The sequence below is a fragment of the Rhinolophus ferrumequinum genome, chromosome X, assembly GCF_004115265.2.
Source record: "Rhinolophus ferrumequinum isolate MPI-CBG mRhiFer1 chromosome X, mRhiFer1_v1.p, whole genome shotgun sequence".
Classification (NCBI taxonomy): domain Eukaryota; kingdom Metazoa; phylum Chordata; class Mammalia; order Chiroptera; family Rhinolophidae; genus Rhinolophus; species Rhinolophus ferrumequinum.
The window spans coordinates 522,172-542,048 of NC_046284.1; the positions used below are offsets into that span (position 1 = coordinate 522,172).

General features: G+C 39.3%; 1 protein-coding gene and 1 long non-coding RNA gene across 10 annotated transcripts in view; one reads left to right on the top strand and one right to left on the bottom strand.

Annotated features, from left to right (window-relative positions):
* Nucleotides 1-1,276: 1,276 nt before the first annotated feature.
* On the bottom strand, nucleotides 1,277-1,792 carry ZCCHC13 (zinc finger CCHC-type containing 13). The gene has a single exon (XM_033115814.1). The coding sequence runs from the start codon at nucleotides 1,790-1,792 to the stop codon at nucleotides 1,277-1,279; it is 516 nt and encodes a 171-aa protein (XP_032971705.1).
* Nucleotides 1,793-7,265: 5,473 nt separating this feature from the next.
* LOC117022311 (uncharacterized) overlaps nucleotides 7,266-19,877 on the top strand; it is a 40,368-nt gene continuing 27,756 nt past the window's right edge. For all 9 annotated transcript variants that reach the window (XR_004423025.1, XR_004423026.1, XR_004423021.1 and 6 more), the window contains exons 1-2: nucleotides 7,266-7,452; nucleotides 17,297-17,437. This is a non-coding gene — a long non-coding RNA (uncharacterized LOC117022311). The remainder of the gene's footprint in view (nucleotides 7,453-17,296; nucleotides 17,438-19,877) is intronic.

The window sequence follows — 19,877 nt, forward strand, 5'->3', positions numbered from 1 at the left end:
AAGACAACGAGCTGCTGCTGAGCTGCCAGAGGGGTGGCTGGCTGGCTCAGTTGGTTAGAGCATGAACTCTCAACAACAAGGTTGCCAGTTCAATCCCCTCCATGGGATGGTGGGCTGTGACCCCCCCACAACTACATTGAAAACAGCAAGTGCACTTGGAGCTGAGCTGCGCTCTCCACAACTAGATCAAAGGACAACAACTTGGAGCTGATGGGTCCTGAAGGAACACAATATTCCCCAATAAATTTTTTTTAAATGGCTAAAATGGTAAATTAAAAAAAAAATTGATTCCAGCATATGAAACTGAACTTTTTCAGATCTGTGAAAACATGTTTCAGAAACTCCTAAATATATTTTTTGTATCTGTGAAAATGTGTATTTTTGAAATTACTGAAGACCCAATCTATGTTAATCTTAATGTTTAGACTTGTTCTCTTAGATTTTTAAAAGTATGTAAGTCCAAACTTTGCCATCAATATCTTTATGTCCACAATTTGCTGCTAAAATTTTTTATTTGGTCATTTTTTTTTCTCATTGATCTCTCTGTAAGCTATTTAAACACATTATACATATTTTTCTGGTTTATTTTCATTAAACTATACACTCCATGTAGGGCCAGAGAGAGATGTCTTTCAATGTTATTTAAAAGCTAATGAAGTCAGAAAATTCAAGCAATCAATGCATAATAAAGTTAAAGTTACTTTGACAAGGTCATAGTCATTTCTAGAATCAGCTTTATTTGTGCAATGTATCTCTGAGGAAATGTCACTACTTAAGTGTGTCTTGTGTATGTAAGACAGAAGCATCTGTGGCTTCCCACCCCAGTCTCTATCGTTTCATCTGGTGTTCTTTTTTTCTATATCTATTTATCTTCATTTGACAACTATGTATTTTACTTGTTAACAGATTCCAGGCCTGTGTTCACAAACTTGGTCTGATTTGTTTACTGATATATCCCCAAGTTCTCCAATAGTAGCTGGTAGGTCTTAATTAAAGGTTAAATGAAAGTACATCCAAAGAATCTAGAAATTACCTAAGGTTCAGAATGACCGATAAGTGGATTCACCTGTGATGCACAAACACATTAATTATAAGACATCTAAAAGTGAATTCCTTTTTTTGAGATATTTTCCCCCCAGCTCTTTCCTTCTTTAACATGGTAATTAAAGCTAACTGGCCTGGCCTCCATCTATCAATCTTCGGTTATTCAAGCAGTTTCAGAGAAAATAATACAATTATCAATCAGTAAAAGGGGCGGGGGCAGAAAGGAAACAACTTAAGCAGTAGCTTCAACGGGGCATTCCCGGGCTAAATGGCCGGCCTTGCCACAGCGGTAACAGTTGATCTCGGTGGTCCTGCTGCAGTTGATGGCCATATGGCCCATCTCACCACACCGGTAGCACTTGATTTGGTTGCACTCTTTCTGAATGTGGCCGTATTTGCCACAACAGTAGCACTTGTGCTCTTCCTGATGGTCGCAATCACGAGCCAGATGTCCTGGTCTGCCACACGTGTAACAGCACAGCTCTTTCTCTTGCTTACGCTCGACACAGTCTTTGGCGATGTGGCCACTTCTCCCACAGTTGTAACAGATGTCCTTGAGAAGGTCACAGTTCCTAGCGTGATGCCCTGACTCACCACAGCGGTAACAGGTATCAGGTAGAGTGGTGGGACTGCACTCAGAACCTCTGCCATGGCTTCTGGCCCCGCGGCCTCGAGCCCCTCCTCCTCTAGGGCATTCCCGGGCCCAGTGTCCTAAGCGTCCACACCGGAAGCATTCCTTACTGCTCATGGCTGCAGTGACATGTGAGATCTTGCAGTGAGGGGGGCCACCACCGCCCCAGAGGCCCTGACGCGACTCCCCTTAGGGCGGCTTAGAAATCAGTGGCTGTTTTTCTATAGGGGCCTCCACGACGTCACACAAGGTTTGTACACGGCCCCATTCATATGTCACAGGCGTTCCAGCGGCCATTCCCTCCTATCCTTGAAGCCAAAAGCGCCTCTCAATGTTTTCCGTTTTTTAAAAATAAAAGCTTGGGTCGCTGAATTTGAGTTTGAATCCCTCCCTTTTCAGAAAATGTGCCCTGTGGGATTTCTTACAATTAAGACCTACACGTTCTTTGTGGTCTAGTAGATGACCAATTTTTACATATGCACTATGGACATAGGAAAAATACATGTGAGATGTGTCTAATCCAGTAAATGAAAGACACAAATGATAACATATTAGACTAACCCATTTTTTTGTTTTAAAAAATAAAACACAAATGTCCATAAAGATATGACATACATAAGATAGAAAAAAAATCTCTAAAATGCCGGAAAGATTTACTCACAATTTAGCCTATTTTATTGTACTAATCTTAGTTTTCAACATAGTCACCACCATTTACGTTATAAAACATAACACAGTTGAAGCATTCAGTATAAATAATTCATTATTACTTGGGAAATAAATTACAAAACCATAATTTACATATTGGACAGATTTCCTCTCTGTTTTCCAAATTGTTTATGTCTTATATAAACCTCATAAAGACCTATGCACATGTTGTTCATTTATATAGATACAGAAATAAGTATGGAAAACTACATACTGAAATATCAACAGAAGCTATTTTGGGGTTATATGATTGAATGTGACCTTTTTCTCCTTATTTTCCTTCTCTGTAATTTACAATTTTTGAAAATATTTTGGGTTGTTTAATTTTAAAAATTCACAATAAACATTTTTCTTTAAGTTACAAGTTAGCTATATGATTTGCTTATGATTTTTTTCAGGCAGCCAATACAAATGTATTTGGTAAAACACGGATATAAGAATAGTGAATGTAGGGTATTATGCTAAGTGAAACGTCAGAAAAACAAAGACAAATACCACGATTTCACTTATATGTGGACTAAAGCGTACACAAACACACACACACACATACAAACACACACACAAATAGACTCATAGATACAGAGAACAAACTCATGGTTGCCAGATGGGAGGGGGTTTTGGAAGCTGGGTGAAAAAGGTGAAGGGATTAAGAGGCACAAACTGGTAGTTACAAACTAGTTCCAGGGATGTAAATTAGAGCATAGGGAATATCGTTGATAATATTGTAATAACTATGTATGGCCCAGGTGGGTACTAGACTAATTGGGGGATCACTTCATAAATTATATAAATGTCTAACCACTATGCTGTACACCTGTAACTAATATATTGAATGTCAACTGTAATTGAAAAATAAATAAATAAATTTTAAAAAAGAATACTGAACATAGCTGTTGCTCTTTATTTTGAATTTGACTTAATAGGCATGTGCAACTGGTTCCATAAATGTAATGACAAAGAAAAATGTTTTCAAAAATGAATAAACGTTTAGAGCCAAAGAGCATGGGTAGTTGCTACATACAGAGTGATGAAATAAATTTTCTTCCTAATCAATTAAATGGTGCTGTATAAATGGTTTCAAAAGCAAAAATTCTCTCTTTAGTTCAAAACTTGATATATGCTTATTAAATTAACCTTATCAATTATCATATTTAAATCTTCCTTTAGGTTTATATTTTTATTAAAGTAATGAATGCCCATAGTTTAAAGTATTGATTTTTCAATGGATCAATATCCAACATTTACATAACTATAACTATGTAAATGATACTCATGGCTGAGCCATGAATACTCTGATCACTTTTCATTACCTACACAGCATTTTGTCTCCTGGAGTTACTGTCATTCTTCATGTATTAATTTCTCATATACTTTTCTCCATTCTATTTCATAGATCTATATGGCTATCGTTATGAGTACCATACAGTCTTCACTACTGTGACTTTACATTTTGTTTTGAAATTAGGAAGAGTGAGGATTCCAACTTTGTTCTACTTTTCCAAGATTGTTGTAACTATTCTGAGTCCCTTGCATTTCCACATGAATTTTAGTGGCAATTTGTCACTTTCTGCAAAAAAGGCAACTAAGATTTGATATACGAGGTCTGTCGATTAAGTTCGCGAACTCACCCTAGAAAAAGTGCTACATACCTCATTGTTGAATATCACTACAGTCACCGTTGAAGTACTCCCCTGGGGAAGCTATGCACCGACACCAGCACCTAGTCCACCCTTCAAAGCAATTATGGAACTTTTTTTCTGGAATGGTCATCAGAGCTGTCATCGTATTACCCTTGATGTCCTGAATGTCATCAAAATGTCTTCCTTTCAATATTTCCTTTATCTTCGGGTAAAGAAAGAAGTCATTGGGGGGGCTAGATCAGGTGAGTAGAGAGGGTGTTCCAATACAGTTATTTGTTTACTGGCTAAAAACTCCCTTACAGACAGTGCTGTGTGAGCTGGTACATTATCGTGATGCAAGAGCCATGAATTGTTGGCGAAAAGTTCAGGTTGTCTAACTTTTTCACGTAGCCTTTTCAGAACTTCCAAATAGTAAACTTGATTAACTGTTTGTCCAGTTGGTACAAATTCATAATGAATAATCCCTCAGATATAAAAAAAAGTTAGGAACATCTTTGCAACAAGTTCGCAAACTTAATTGTCTGACCTTGTATAGTGTGGAATCCGTAGACCAATGTAGGGAGTATTACCTTAACAATATTAAGTCATCCAACACACGAGCACAGGATGGTGTCCCATATTTTAGGTTTTCATTTTCATTTCAATGTTTTGTAGTGTTTAGTGTATAAGTCTCACAGTCTTTTGCTAAATTTTCCCCTAAATATTGCATTCTTTTGGATTGTTCATTGTTAGTATATAAAAACATAATTATTTTTGTATATTGATCATCTATCCTGCAACCTTGCTAAACTGAACTGATTTAATAGTCTCAACAGTTTTATAGTGGATAATTTAGGTTTAGGATTTTCTATAGACAAGATTATATCAATTGCAAGTAGGGATAGTATTGAATTCTTCCTTTCCATTCCAATTTACTTTACTCAAAGTCCACCAATCTAAGTGTTAATCTTATCCAAAAAAACACCCCACAGAAACATCCAGAATAATAGTTGACCACACATGTGGGTACCATGACCCAGCCAACTTGGCACATAAAATTAACCATCATAACCTCTAAAAGATGGTCATTTTCCTAAGAAATGTTATAGGGTGGGGGAAAACACGGAAATAGAACCTCGGAATGTAAGCCTAAGGTGGATGGATACAATAGGGGCCTCCAAATTTCTCTTTTATCACTCCTGAGGAACTGCTTATGAACTGGGAAGGTCAGACAAATAGGTAGGCCCAAGACCATAAGTATTTTATAGAGTTCAAGATTTACAAGCTGTGCCTCCTTCTTCAACTTCTCTTCAGATGGGACCATAGTATATTAGGGAAGTTTTGTCAAAAGGAAGAGAAGTGGGAAAAGCAACTAACTCTATCTGCAAAAATTATTATATGCTAACCTCAATTTTATAATATTTAAAAAATAGAATGCTGTCCATTTATTAAAAATGATAAAGATGATAATTGGGAACATGAAAAAAAGTTAAAACAACACATTACATCTATAGAAACGTTGATGTTAAACCATTACATATTTAAACACAAATTGAAAAAACAAAGATAAGCTAATGGGCTGGAAGATTTTTTTTTTCGGGTGATGAAAAATTCTAAAATTGTGGTGATGGCTGTACAACTCTGTGAATATACTAAAATCCATTGCATTGTACACTTTAAGTTGGTGAATTGTATGACATGTGAATTATATCTCAATAAAACCTTTGTAAGAAAAAAGGGAACACAAATAAAAGCAATTGTTATAATAGTGTTGTAGAACTCTGGGCAAAATTTCCTTTCCTTTCCTTTTATTTTATTTTTTTTAAAGATTTTTTATTGGGGAAGGGGAACAGGACTTTATTGGGGAACAGTGTGTACTTCCAGGCCTTTTTTCCAAGGCCAGTTGTTTCAATCTTAGTTGTGGAGGGCGCCCTTCAGCTTCAAGTTGTTGTCCTTTCAGTCTTAGTTGTGGAGGGCGCAACTCAGCTCCAGGTCCAGCCGCCCGTTGCTAGTTGCAGGGGGCGGAGCCCACCGTCCCTTGCGGGAGTCCAACCGGCAACCCTGTGGTTGAGAGCCCACTGGCCCATGTGGGAATCCAACCGGCAGCCTTCGGAGTTAGGCGCACGGAGCTTTAACCGCCTGAGCCACCTGGCCAGCCCCAATTTCCTTTTATTTTAACTCTTAAGAAATAACAAATGATTCTTTTAATTTAGGAGAGAGGTTCTTTGTACCACTATCACTTCAGGGGATCTCTTTTTTCTTTCTGAATATTGTACATTGTTCTATAACTTTTGTGCATGTTATGTAAAAAACAAACTTCCATTATTTCTCTGAATAATGTTAATGTAACATTCTTAATTAATTAGAAAAGATGATAATGTACACATTTTATGGGTCTCAGGATTTATGGATTTGTGGGTCTCAGTTTTTGACATTTCCAAAGTGGCTTTCTTAGAAAGCAAGAAGAACCAGATATTAAAGTAAAACATCGTGAAGAGAACCAAATATTATTTTGTATTCTCTTCTGCTCACATCCAAAGAGGAATCCATTTTCACAACCTCTTAAAACGAATATGTGAATTTCTCACAGAAGACAGGAACAAGCCTGCTATTTAGCAGTGAAGGGCACTGAAGAGTAGCTTTAATGTCCAGACAATACCAGGGTTGTGAAGAGAAAGAAAAAGGCATTGTATATTGCTACCTGCCCCCAAACTGAATGAACACCTTTGCCCTTTTGGCTTCGTGCAAGGGGTCTTTTGGTTCCCTGTCTCTGGGTCTCCTCCTTGGGTTTATCATCCATCATCACGCGTCCTGTTTGCTTGACACTAGCTGGTTGGGCCTAGCTTGAGAGCTGCTTTGGAGAAAATTGTGTGGATATAATACCTTTTTAACAACACTTTTTGCAATTTTTTTTTAATACTGTTTGCAATGTCAGGCACTCAGGGAGAAGAGTAAGACGCCGAGTAGAGCTGCGGGCGGGTAGGGAAGGCCACTAAGGATAGCAGAACCAATAGGCAGGCAACAGGGAGACTTAGCAACGAAGGTAGTAGCCTGAGAAGAATGGGAACGGGATTGACTAAGGAAGGATGGGCTGAGGAAGGGATGGTGGTGGAAGCCGCTTTGACCAAGGGAAGGCCAGGTGAAAGAAGCTAGGGATCCGCGCCAAGACCGCCTGAGGTTAGCCTTCCAGAAGTGGTTGGAGGTGGGGGTGGGGAGGAGAGGGAGTGCTCAGCGCATGCGCTGGAAGCATTGCGGTGATCCTGCAGAGGCAGTCCTTAGCTGGCGTCAGACTTGCGGCTGGAGGCACGGCTGGTGTGCCTGGTGTCCAGTGCCACCTTGTCCTGCTGCTGCCACCCTGGCGCCGCGAGCTCTGTGCCGATGCTCCCTTCACCCTGTCTTGGGACGGCCGGCACTAAAAATTCATGCTGCGACACTCGATTCAGCCAGGAGGTAAAAAAGGAACGACATAAGGGAAGAATGTGGAGGGCGGCGGAGAGAACTCGGGCCAGGGAGATCCTTAATTTGTTTGTGTGTTCTCCCTGTTCATGAGCGGGAAGAAATTGGGGGGCTGTGCGGCCACAGATCTACAAAAGGGCGTTGAGCGTGTACTTCCCACTGTGAAAGGAATAGATTCCTTTCCTCTAACCAAGGCTGAGGTACCTGGGCGTCGGTATTTTCCCTAACGTCCACTGTTAAACAATTTTGGAGTGCCTCATGTGTAGCAGGTGTATTTGAAGGGCGGGGCCCTGGGACTAGGCTCATCTGATCCTGAGAGCTTTCTCTGCCTTTGTTCAGGGTGCTGGGTCTTAGTATGGAGTCCGAAGGTATTCTAGCCCCTCCCTGGGGGTCGAGGGGAATTCAATCCCAATTTGGCATCTGTTTGGATCACCTGCAACGCAGCCTTTTCCGTACTCCACTTCCCTAGTTTATCACACTTACCACCGTTAGGGAATGCTGGTCGTGGCTCTCCTTGAGCACTGGGGCACAACTGTAGCAAGAAACACGTCCAGATAGCCATCAGGCGCGAATATATAAAAAATGGATGTGGGAGGGCAGAGAACAGGGGAGGACCGGCGCGGTGCCGGGGTATATTTGGTAGGCTGGGGAGGTGCAGGAGCACGCAGGTATGTTTCAGAAGGCCGGCGGTGAGAGGGGCGCTTGTGGGGGAGAGCGGGAGGTACGCATGCGCAAGCCTTAGGGCGAGGGTCTAAAGTGTATTTAAGAAAGGAAAATTGGTGGTAGACGGTACCCGCTGTTGGGGGGGGAGAGTGAACGTGCGCATGCGTATTTGAGACGGCGTTGCCGGCTTTAACGGTAGGGAAGAGGCGCGCATGTGTATGTTAGCCGGAATGACGGGGAGGGGAGGCGAGCCGCGTACGCGTAATTCAGATTGCAAAATGGCGAGGGGGGAGGTAAGTTGTCCTTGCTTGGCCATCTTGGGCTAGGAGGACCTGCAGCGAAGCAGATCTACCGTTCTAGTTCAGTGAAGGGATCAGCCTGAGTTGGAGTTGCCCTTGGCTGCGGCCAAATCCACCGGAAATTAACCCAGACTCTTAGCCTCTCGCTGGACTTTGGATACTGTGGGTTTAAAAATGCGGAGGCGATGGTGGCTCTATAGGTTTCGGCAGCTGGCTGTGGATAGGAAATGCGGAAAATCGGAGCACTTGGAGACCGGCCACATTCGGAGGACTCTCTGTCGGACTTGCAGATATTGCTTCGCTGAACTTGGCTCTGGACACATTCTCTTATTCCATCAGAATAGCAGAACACAGTATAGTCCCAGTATTGTGAGAATCTACTGATATGTTTGTCAGAAGTCCTTGATTTTCTCCCCTTGAAAATATTGGGGTGAAGATTTGGCTGTGCTTCCAAATCCTTTGTTACTCTTTGCTTCAAACCTAGGATTTGGGCAAATGGTAATTGGTGGTATGAAGGTGACCTGGGCTCACACCCTTTCCTCTAAAATTATTTTTTTCTGTAAAACTTTGAGCACGGTTTCGTCTAGGGAGATGACTTTTCTTTTTAGGCAGCCTTACTGTCATGTCTCTCAGAGGGCTGTCAGTGAGGATCAATTGTTAATCGCGAAAACTAATGATTTACCACTTAGATGTGTAATAGAAAGGGCTCAGGATTCAAAGTTAAGACAAGTCTTTTCTAGTAATCCTAGCTGTAATCTCATGCTGGTCCTTTACTTTCTCTGGGCCTATTTCCCTATCTAATAATAATTATGCACAAACGTCTACAGCACCTAAACTATGTATTTTTACACGTCTTCACTCATTTACTACTCTGGACAATCTTAGGAAGTAACAACACCATTGTTCACCATTTGAGGAACACAGATTGAGTAATTTGTCCAAGGCTTTACCTCTAGTTGAATGGCTGAAAATGCATTTTTATCCAGGTACTATGGCTCCAGAATCCTGTACTATTAAACATCATGCTTTACTGCCCTAAAATGAAGGTGCAAATTTAAAGGACCCTTCCTTTATTATTTCAAATTTTGTTTGTAACTTGCCTGTGCTTTTTAAGAAAGGACACCTGTTTGGTGCTTTTTACTCAGTGCATTTGTCTTCTACACACATAGAAGACAAAAAGGAAAGAATTGTTGATTTGGATCCTAGTGGGGTGGCCATCCTTATCTACCCTTGTCTTCTGTGCTTTTTGTTCTGCAGAGGGTTTAAGATGGCCGACTGTGGCAGGCTGGACACACCCTTCTTGTTTTGCCAGATTTGAGATCTAGTCTATTGCTTTGAGACAACCCGTCATTTGCTGCAGTAGAGATTTTCTTTTTACCCATTAGTAATATTTTGGTGTATTAATACAAATCTCTAATACTAAAGGAAAGGTTATTGCTTTTTTCCCCTTATACTACAAGACTGAAATACCTGCATTTCTTTTATTTTTTGGTTAGGATAGATATTGGAGTAGAATTACTACATCAAACGGTATGAACATTTTTAACACTCAACATGTGTTGCTACATTTCTTCCACAAAAGGCTGTACCAATTTTTACTCACTCAAGCATTGAGTAGTATTTGTTTTAAAAAATTATTTTATGGATAAAAACCAGTATTATTTAAATTTTGCATTTCTTTGGTTATTAGTGAGTTTGAATTCCTTTTTCCTCCGTATATTTCTTAGCAGTTTTATTTTCCTTGACATGATGATAGCTCATGTATTAGATTGATTTATCTGCTTGAGTTTCAGTTTAGCGTTTCTTATTGTTATCTATTTTAATGTGTTCTGTAAATAAAGGCTATTACTCAGATTTCTGTAAGGTTTTAAATATATACTACAAGTTATTGTTTGCCTTTTAATTTTTGTTTTTAAATTTTTGGTTAGCGGAGACTTGAAATCATGTGGTCAAATCTTTTGTGACTTTTCTTCCAGTGTTTACATTCCATAGTTCCCTCAATCTAGAAATTTGGTAAATATTCATTGCATCTTTGAGAGTAACCATTAAGTATGGGGAAAAATCCACAATTTCACCACCCAGAGATAATAAATGTGTTAACTTCTTTTCATTCTTTCTTCATTTTCTACAGTTGCTCATATATTTGTACTATTTATATCGTGTTTTGTGTTTAACATTATAAAATGAATTTCTCCATGTTAAATATTCTTTGTAATTGTCATTTAATGGTTTCATAATATTTTGTTGTATGGAGGTATTTTAAGATTTTCAGTATTTAAAATTATGGAATGAATGTCTTGTCATTTAGTTTTTGTTTATCTGTTTTGAGTTATTTTGTAAAATAGAGTTGCAGAATTAGAATTATTCATCAAAAAGTTTGAACATTATAAAGACTTGCCATAGTAGTGTTCCAAAAAATTATGTCAGTTTTTATACCCAGTCATTAAGGTACTTAATTTTTTTTGTTTTTTTGCTAACTTTGCATAGTTAGCAAATAGTAAAATAGTAAAATAGTAAGAGGACGGCATCTTTGTTTTACAGTACGTTTCTCTTATTATTGGCGAGGCTGGACTCTCAAATGGTAATTATTAGCTCATTTCCTTTTGTGGACTATGCAATTTGAGTCTGAATGTTATCTCTGTAAGAGCTCTGCATTATGTGCTCTGTATAAGGATCTATTATCACCCGTCATTTGTTGCAAATGACAAATGTCATTTGTTGTACATCTACTCCTGGTTTATGTTTGTTGCCATTGAGTCTGAAGATATTTTTGTGATGCCAAAGTCAGCTGCTGAGTGGGGTACATGTCAGATTCTTGGTAGCCAATTTGAGATAACATTTGTCTGTCCTCTAAATAGATAGCCATTTCTTTTTATCTAAAAGGAAAGCATTCTTGAGTTCTGCACAGCAGTGGTGTTCCCTGGCTGTGGGTGTGGGGAGAAGACATGGCAACATTTTGTCCCTAATAAGACACCAACTTAGACAAGACACAAAACTGTAGTCTGCTCTCCCCCTGCTCATTCAGGGACCGATCTTATTTTGAATATTTATGAGTGATCTGGGAGAGGATATGAATGTAGTGTAGTGTCCATAGTTGTAGATAACACTAAGATCTTTGGGGATATAAAACCCTAACAGGAACAAACTGCAACACCTGAGAAGACTGACAGTTGGCAGAATGAACAGTATAGGCAAGAGCAGTGTATGACTTTAAGGGAAAGTAGTATGTTAAGCATAGAAAATAGTAGCCTCAGAGACATTGGGTCCCAAGACAGGGATCTGGCTGTAAATGGCAACAATTGATTGATGTCATCAGCTCAGTTTACTGGTGCACAGACAAAAGCCGTTAAAAACCGAGGCCTTAATTAAGAACAGTATGGGACACAGAAAAATTCCATCTTGTCCTGGTATAAAACCATTTGAACCAATTGACTAGTTAACAGTGGATGTCTCCTCAAGGAGTCTCTTGCTATCTATCACTCACTGAATTTTGAAAAGAGTACAGGAAGAGTGTGTTACCTCTTTGTTTCCTTTTTCTTATTTATAATGTATAGGTGATTTAGATTAAATATTCTGAAACCTCTTTGGGGAGGGTGTAGGGTAGGGTGGGTGTCTTATTCTGGTTTCCTGAAACTGGGTCTGTTATTTGTGGTTCAGAGAATCAGTTTAATTAATTTATTAAGTAAACCTTTATAAATGATTCCCACTCCATGAGCTGTATACTCTCTCTTTTATACTTAATAACATTGTAATTCTTTTATGTTTTCAATGAAGAGATTATTGGATTTAGAGGTGCCAAGCAGAGCTGTAACTGCTTTTTGCTATCCAGTTACACTGGGTTAATCCAGTTAGTTATAAACTCCTATTTTTTTCAGGATTTTGCTAATTACAATTACAGATGTTAAAACAGGTTTATGTGTGTGGTGGGGAGGTTGACAGATACATAATAAGCAAAACAAAATGAAACAACAGCAAGAAAGCTTGTGTCGTAAAGAAGGTGGTTAACAAGGTCTTTTACTGAAGGTCTATACCTGTCTTGTGCATGGGAGTCCCATTTTACACCATGCCGTTGTCTAGTTTCCAAATTCATCTATCATCAGGAGTTGGGGAGAGCTTGGGTTTTTGAAATAGCCTAAAAGCATATAACCTCTCATTTCTACAGTTTATTACTCCCCTCTCTTGATGTTACAGCAGCCTGGAGCAGCGCCCCCTGGAAAGAAATTTTACATCGGCCATTATAATACAACCTGATAAGTGTCACAGCACTTATCAGGTTGTATTGTAATTGTCTGTGTATTTGCCTCTCTCCCCTCCTATGTTATCAGTTATACTGTGAGCTCCTTGAGGGCAGGGACAGTGTCTTCATCTCCAGAGCCCAGCCTGGCACATTAGTAGGCCTCAGTAAATGTTTATTGGATGAATAAATGAATGACTCATCAACAAACCTTTATTGTGTGCCTGCTAACGTGATCTCCACAGGCTCTGGACTGTCAGCTTCTTCTTCAAAATGTGTGTGGTCAGAGACTAGCTGTTTCTTTCCAATTATGTATATATATTCTCAAGAGTTTCTCCTGAGATAAGGCTCTTTTTGTGTTTGGAGTTTGGTCCTTGGTATTTACAGATGTTGCTAGCTACTGTTCTTACTGTTGCCAGTCTCTTCTTGGTGGGACTTGCGTGATAGCTGCTGGATTGGGCGCCTCATCCTCACTACCCAGTGGTTGCTAAATGGTTCCAATTTGTAGATTCATCCCCTTTTCACTCCTCTTCAGGTCATCCTCTGAATGGTATTCCTAGGTAGGGCTGTGCATTCTAAATCAGGGGTGGGCAAACTACAACACGTGGGCTGCCTAGTTTTGCAAATAAAGTTCAATAGGAACACAACTGTGCTCATTTGTTGATGTTTTGTCTGTGGTCTCGTTGGCCTCCACCAGCAGAGTTGAGTAGCTGCATCAGACATGTTGGCCCACGAAGCCTGGCCCTTTCCAGAAAAGGATTGCCTACTCCGTTTTTGGATCATCATTCAATAGTGATGGTTCCATTCCCCTCTCCATTCACCAGAAATACTTTTAGCATCTCAGAAACTCATTTATTTACCTCATTCATTATTACTTATGATACGTCTTTTTCCTATTTTACAGAGGGGTCAGCTAGGATACACTTCAAACTAGGAGAGTATAAGCCCTCCCCTAGGGTCTACAGTCAGCCAGTTATACTGTCTTTCAACTTCAAGTTTTGAGCTTCCACTCTAGAAATTCCTTTTGTTATATCCTAACTTCAAACATGTGGACATTTCATTGCCTTGGTGCCTTATTCCTTGCCACCCTCCTTTCTACACAGCTCTTTGAAATGACAATATGGAAAATGAGGTACTAATGTGAGATGAGGCAGAAAGGTAGGCTGAGGCAAATGTTTAGACAGTCTGAATGCTAATTTTTAAACAAAGAAATGGAGTTTGTGAAATAGTCACTTATTCAGACTTAAATAGGAGTGAGCTTGGACTATCAAGAGCTGAGGGCCCTCCCCTCTACCTTTCCTAACCTACCACACCTTGTCTTGGTAACCTGCCTGTGAGTATATTGTGATTCATTTCATTTCATTAAAAAGAGTTCCAAGTCCAATGCAAGAAAGCTAGATCTAAAAATCCAATATGGAGAGACTATCAGATAGTGTCATTCTTGGGGTAAAATAGACGGAAGGAAAGGTCTTGCAGTATTATTTTTGAAGTTCTTATTAGATTTTTCCCAGCATTCTATTATGCAAAATTTCAAACACGCATACAGAAGACAGAAGATTTGAATGGATTGTACAGTTAAAACCCACGTACCCATCACATCTATGTTGCTGTATTTGCTTTATTGCATATTTATCTAATAAAATACTTGTCATCCATTTTGATCTCATTTGTATCTGACCCATCATGGTGCTGAAAAATAGTTTCTTTTGATTCTTTTTTTTTTTTAATTTTATTTTTTAAATTTATTGGGGTGACAATTGTTAGTAAAATTACATAGAATTTCAGGTGTGCAATTCTGTATCACATCATCTATAAATTACATTGTGTGTTCACCACCCAGAGTCAGTTCCCCTTCCATCACCATATATTTGATCCCCCTTACCCTCATCTCCCACCCCCCAACCCCCTTACCCTCTGGTAACCACTAAATCTTTTGATTCTTATCTGTACGTATTTTCCAAGTTGGCATGGATACCATTGCAGCATAACTATGTAAAAGTAGATCTGCTTGGAAATGAGAGTCCCGGGGAGGAGCCATTTTGTTTCCAAAAGAAAATGGCTGCAGCTCACTGTTGTTTACTGGAAATAGTAGGAGAAGGAAAGATGGAAGTCCAGGTCCAGTGTTAACCACTCTTTCCAATAATAGACTGGCCTGCCCTTCATTCATTTCACTGTCTTGGGGGGCAGGTGGTTTTCTGAAGAGGCTTTCTCTTGGTTCTTTACAACAAAGTCACATCAAAATGCCACTGAGATGATACTTGGCATTAACACAATTCCTTGGAATTTTTGCAAGTGGATTTTTAATTTGGACTACTGTCTAGTATTCTTTTCGACCTTTTCTGTTAACAATAGCCATAGAGTTAATGAGGAACCACTACAAACTCAAATCTTATCATTATCATGAACATAATAATGGTAAATGTTACCTGTTTGTGTCTGTCTCCCTTCATTTAAGCCTAAGGGCAGAGGCCGTATCTTACTCATCTTTGTAAGTCTCTTAGTAATAAATGTTTACATTAATAAAAAATGCATTATTGCATGTAACAACATAGGCAAAGATTTAAAAATGCTATGCTCGTGTTGGTGGGGTATGTCCAATTTTAGTGTAACCATTTGTTAGGGGCAGTTTGGCAGTATGTATTAGTGGGCAGAATAAATATTGTATGTCTTTTGCCCTAGCAATTTCATTTCTAGGAATATACCCCCAAATATTCTAAATGAATTTAAATATTCTAAAGAAAATCTAGAGAAATATCCTAAGGTATTGTAAAAGACTTAGGTATGGGAATGTTCACAATGTTGGTAGCAGTAGAAAATGGAAAAACTTAACCTTTTCACGAGTAGGAATTTGGATAAATAAATTTTAGTGTATTTGTGTAATAATACAACATAGACATTAAACATAAAAATAGTCTGATAGTTTGGTATTTGACAAATAGTCTGGTATTTGACTTTGAAAAATCTACCCAGTGTATTAATTGAAAGAAAAGATAACAGAGCAGTTCTATGATTTCATCTCATTTTTGTGAAATAAAAATTCATGTTTGTACATGCACATAAAAGTAGTTGGAAGAAGATTCCCCCAAAAGTGTTAAACTTTTTGGGATTCTGTGAATTTTAGTTTTTATCCTTAACATATTTCTGGAATTAAAAAAAAAAAGTGCCTTTATGACTTTCAAAGTTAGACAAACATTGAAACTATTTCCATTTTGAAATGTGTTGACCTGAACAGAAGTGGAATAAATGGGGTGGTGAGGCAGCAGGAAACTGGAGCAGTTTCGTTTGGAAAAGAGCTGGGTGAGGTGGGAGAAGGCAGTGGTGGAAATAAGATTGCTGTCTCCAGAGGAAGGCAGTAAGTACCAACTACTCTGTTCTTGGTTCCTTAGCAGAGGCATTTCACACATCACAGCTTACACTTACCATTTATTGCCCACATCCCTGTACACATTCCTTTCCCACCCTTGTCTCTCTGGGCTTTAATAAGCTAAATAATTACTAGTGGCAACAGCTGCTTGTGGGTATTCTTGCCCTAGTAATGGCTACTTTACTTTTTCCAGTAAAGAGATGGCTCAAACTCATCAAGGCTCCTGACCCTGCCCCTCCCTCCCTCTACCCCCCATCTACAGTGGGAGAGCTTTCTGCTTAGGCCTCCTGATCACTAGTAGGTTATAAGACATAACTTTCTGCTGCTGATGATGAAATAGTTTAGAATGAGCCCTGAGAAACTGCTCCTTGGGTCTGCCTGGGGTTTGAGGGTTGCCTGCATCTCACTGAGTAACAGGAAACCTAGTTGCAATAGATGGTGCTGCCAGCATTGAATGATAAAAATTTATTGCCTGGGCTTTGGGCCATCGCTGAATTGCAGAGTTCTGGGTTGCTTTTCCTGCTAAGCAGCTAGGACCTGAGAAACTTGGAAGTAGTAGTCTGCTTCCTTAGAAAGAAAGGACCCTTGGGGATCTTTGGCTTGTCCTTTGTGTCTCAGCTCTGAGTACCATTCTTCCTAGTGGTTGAGTCTTGGAGGTAGGGGACTAGCCATAGACCTACCTAGCTCCTTGCAGATATGTTCAGTTCCTTTTCATACATGGGTAAGGTGAGTCCTGGTGGCAGTTGAGATTATAAATGAAAATAAATCACAAGTCTTGGTCCAAAGAACAGAGTTTTGTTACCTTCCTCTTCAGTGTGAATCAAATGCAATGTGATGACTACATGGAGGTTTGATTCCATTTTACAGGGCTGTTTTAGTCAGGAGTATGGAATGGAGGGTCATAACTGCCAGACATAGAAGGTCCCCTAACAGATCAAGTTTACCACCATTCAAAGATAAGGATGTTGAGGTTGAAAGAGGGGAAGGACTTACAGGCAGGCCAGCATAGGACTTTACATCTGAGTTCTAACGCTTTGGTAGAGTTACTCAGTGACTCTCTACCCAACTTATCTCATTTAAAATGGAGGCAAGAATCCATAGTAAATAGTAATTGCAGGCGGTACAACAGCTTTTGCCAGATAAAGAACATGATTGTGACAGTAATAATAATGCTTAGCAAGAGTGAAATGTGACTTGACTAATGTGGTAATGAGGTAAAAGTCAAACCTTGACTGTTCTGTCTCACATTGTTTCTCCTTCTTTCTCCCAATCCTACAGGTGATAAAAATTGCGATTCGAAGCCATGCCACTGGTGAAGAGGTATCTTGAGCCCTGCCTGCCCCAGTGAGGTTACTAGACAATTAGGAGAGGCTCAAATCAGCATTTTGCACGTGGTTGTGAAACCATTGTGAACTCTTGGTAAGTGGTCAGTGGCTTTTGCTCACTGAACCCCAGTTCTCTTCCATCCTCCTTTCCTTTTGGGACAGCAGACCTGTTGTTTTTTCTTTTTCTTTAGGCTAGTCATCTAACACCCACACACAACTTTTGAAAATTTCGTTTAAGGTCATATTATGTTAATAGTAGTGCTTATCACTTGTAAGTACCTTTTCTGTTCCAGACAAGTGCTTTTTTGTACAAATTTGTTACCTCATCTTAACAGTAACTCTGGGAAGTAGGATTTGTTCCTACTTTACTGGTAATAAAAGTGAAGATCAGACAGGTGATATCGCCAACGCAACACAGTGTGTGTCACATTGCAGAGATCTTAACTACCTCACTATATGCGAAGTCTTAGTCATTGGGACTTCCTGCCTCCTCGTGGGGTCGTGGGGTCGTTGTCACTGTCTTCTTCTAGAACATAGGGTCACATGTGAAGAGTTCATTGTCAAAGGGAGACAGGTGGCAAGAGCCATGTGTAGGTCCCTCTAACTTATAGAGATGACCACTTAGAATGGACTACAATTTCTTTCTCTCCTATTTGTTTATCTTTGTCTTCTCACCTTTTATTATTACCCTCATTCTCCTGCATGATGTTTATGTTGCACAATTTCTATAGGTTATGCTTTCTTCTACACCAAACAAAAACATTGCTCTTAGTAATACTTTATCTGATGTGTTTCCTTGGCAAGGGAAACAAAAGAAAAGTAAGCAAATGGGACTACCTGCAAACTAAAAAGTTTTTGCACACCAAAGGAAACTATCAACAAAACGAAAAGGCAACCTATTGAATGGGAGAAAATATTTGCCAATGATACATCCAGTAAGTGGTTAATATCCAAAATGTATAAGGAAATTGTGTAACTTAACACCAAAAAGTAAACAATCCAATTATAAAATGGGTAGAGGACCCAAATAGATATTTTTCCAAATAGGACACCCAGATGGCCAATAGACTTATGAAAAGATGCTCAATATCACTAATCATCATGGAAATGCAAATTAAAACCACAATGAGATATCACCTCACTCCTGTCAGAATGGCCATCATCAATAAATCAACAAACAAGTGCTGGCGAGGATGTGAAGAAAAGGGAACCCTTGTGCACTGTTGGTGGGATTGCAAATTGGTGCAGCCACTATGGAAAACAGCATGGAGGTTCCTCAAAAAATTAAAAATAGAACTACCTTATGACCCAGCAATTCCACTCCTGGGTATTGAGCCAAACAAATCCAAACACTAATTCGAAAAAAAAATATATGCACTCCTGGGTTTACTGCAGCACTATTTACAATAGTCAAGATAATGGAAACAACCAAAATGCCCATCAATAGATGACTGGATAAGAAGAGGTGGTACATACATACAATGGAATATTATTACTCGGCTGTAAAAAGAGTGGAATCTTACCATCTGTGACCACCAGGATGGACCTAGAGGGTATTATGCTAAGTGAAATAAGTCAGACAGAGAAAGACAAATACCATGTGATCTCACTTATGTGTGGAATCTAAAAAACAAACAAAAATAAAATAAAAGGCAAGGTACCTTGATAGTCACAATAAAAATAGCTGCTGTGTGGGACCTACACTCAGCACTCCACAGGAATCATCTCATTTAATTCCCACGACAACCTAATTTATTCAAGGTCACAAAGTTAGGAAGTGGCAGAGGTAAATCTGAATTCTTGCTGTGTCATGCCAAGGTCCATTCACATTAAGTCTTAATCATACTAGACTACAACCTTCAAAATAGGCTTTGATTTTTTTTTTTTTTTAATGTGGTACACAGATGAAGCTATGTGAGCAATGGCTGTCAGAATTCAGAGAAAGGATTCAATATGGGTTGATAGAATGATATAGTAAACAGAGAGGATTTGGGGACAAGGAACAGCTGGATTTTATAGCCCTGGAAAATGGGTAGGGGATATGATAGATGGTGGAAAGGTCAAGTGCCCAGAGGTGTATGGAGGGCTTGTTACGAAGTACGTAGCTGACATTGATAGCTTTGGCAGGTTCTAGGGACACAGGAATCCAGGCAGATAGTTGGGACTTTGTTCATTGTTAATAGGTTGAATTGTGTCCCCCAAAAGATATGTTGAGGTTCTAATCCCCAGTATTTGTGAATATATTTGGAAATAAGGTCTTTGCAGATGTAATCAAGATGAGGTCATACTTGATTAGGGTGGGTCCTAATCCAACATGACTTGTGTCCTTATATGAGAGGGAAATTTGGACACAGAAATATAGGAAGAAGACCATGTGAAGATGGAGGCAGAGACCATAGTTTTAAGCCGCCTAGTTTGCGAACATTTGTTATGTCAACCTGTGAAACAATAGAAATACATATACATATCTGCCTCCAGTTCCTGTCAAAGCTCTCCTAAACCCCTTGTAATTTCCTAAGTGATAAGAGTGCTAG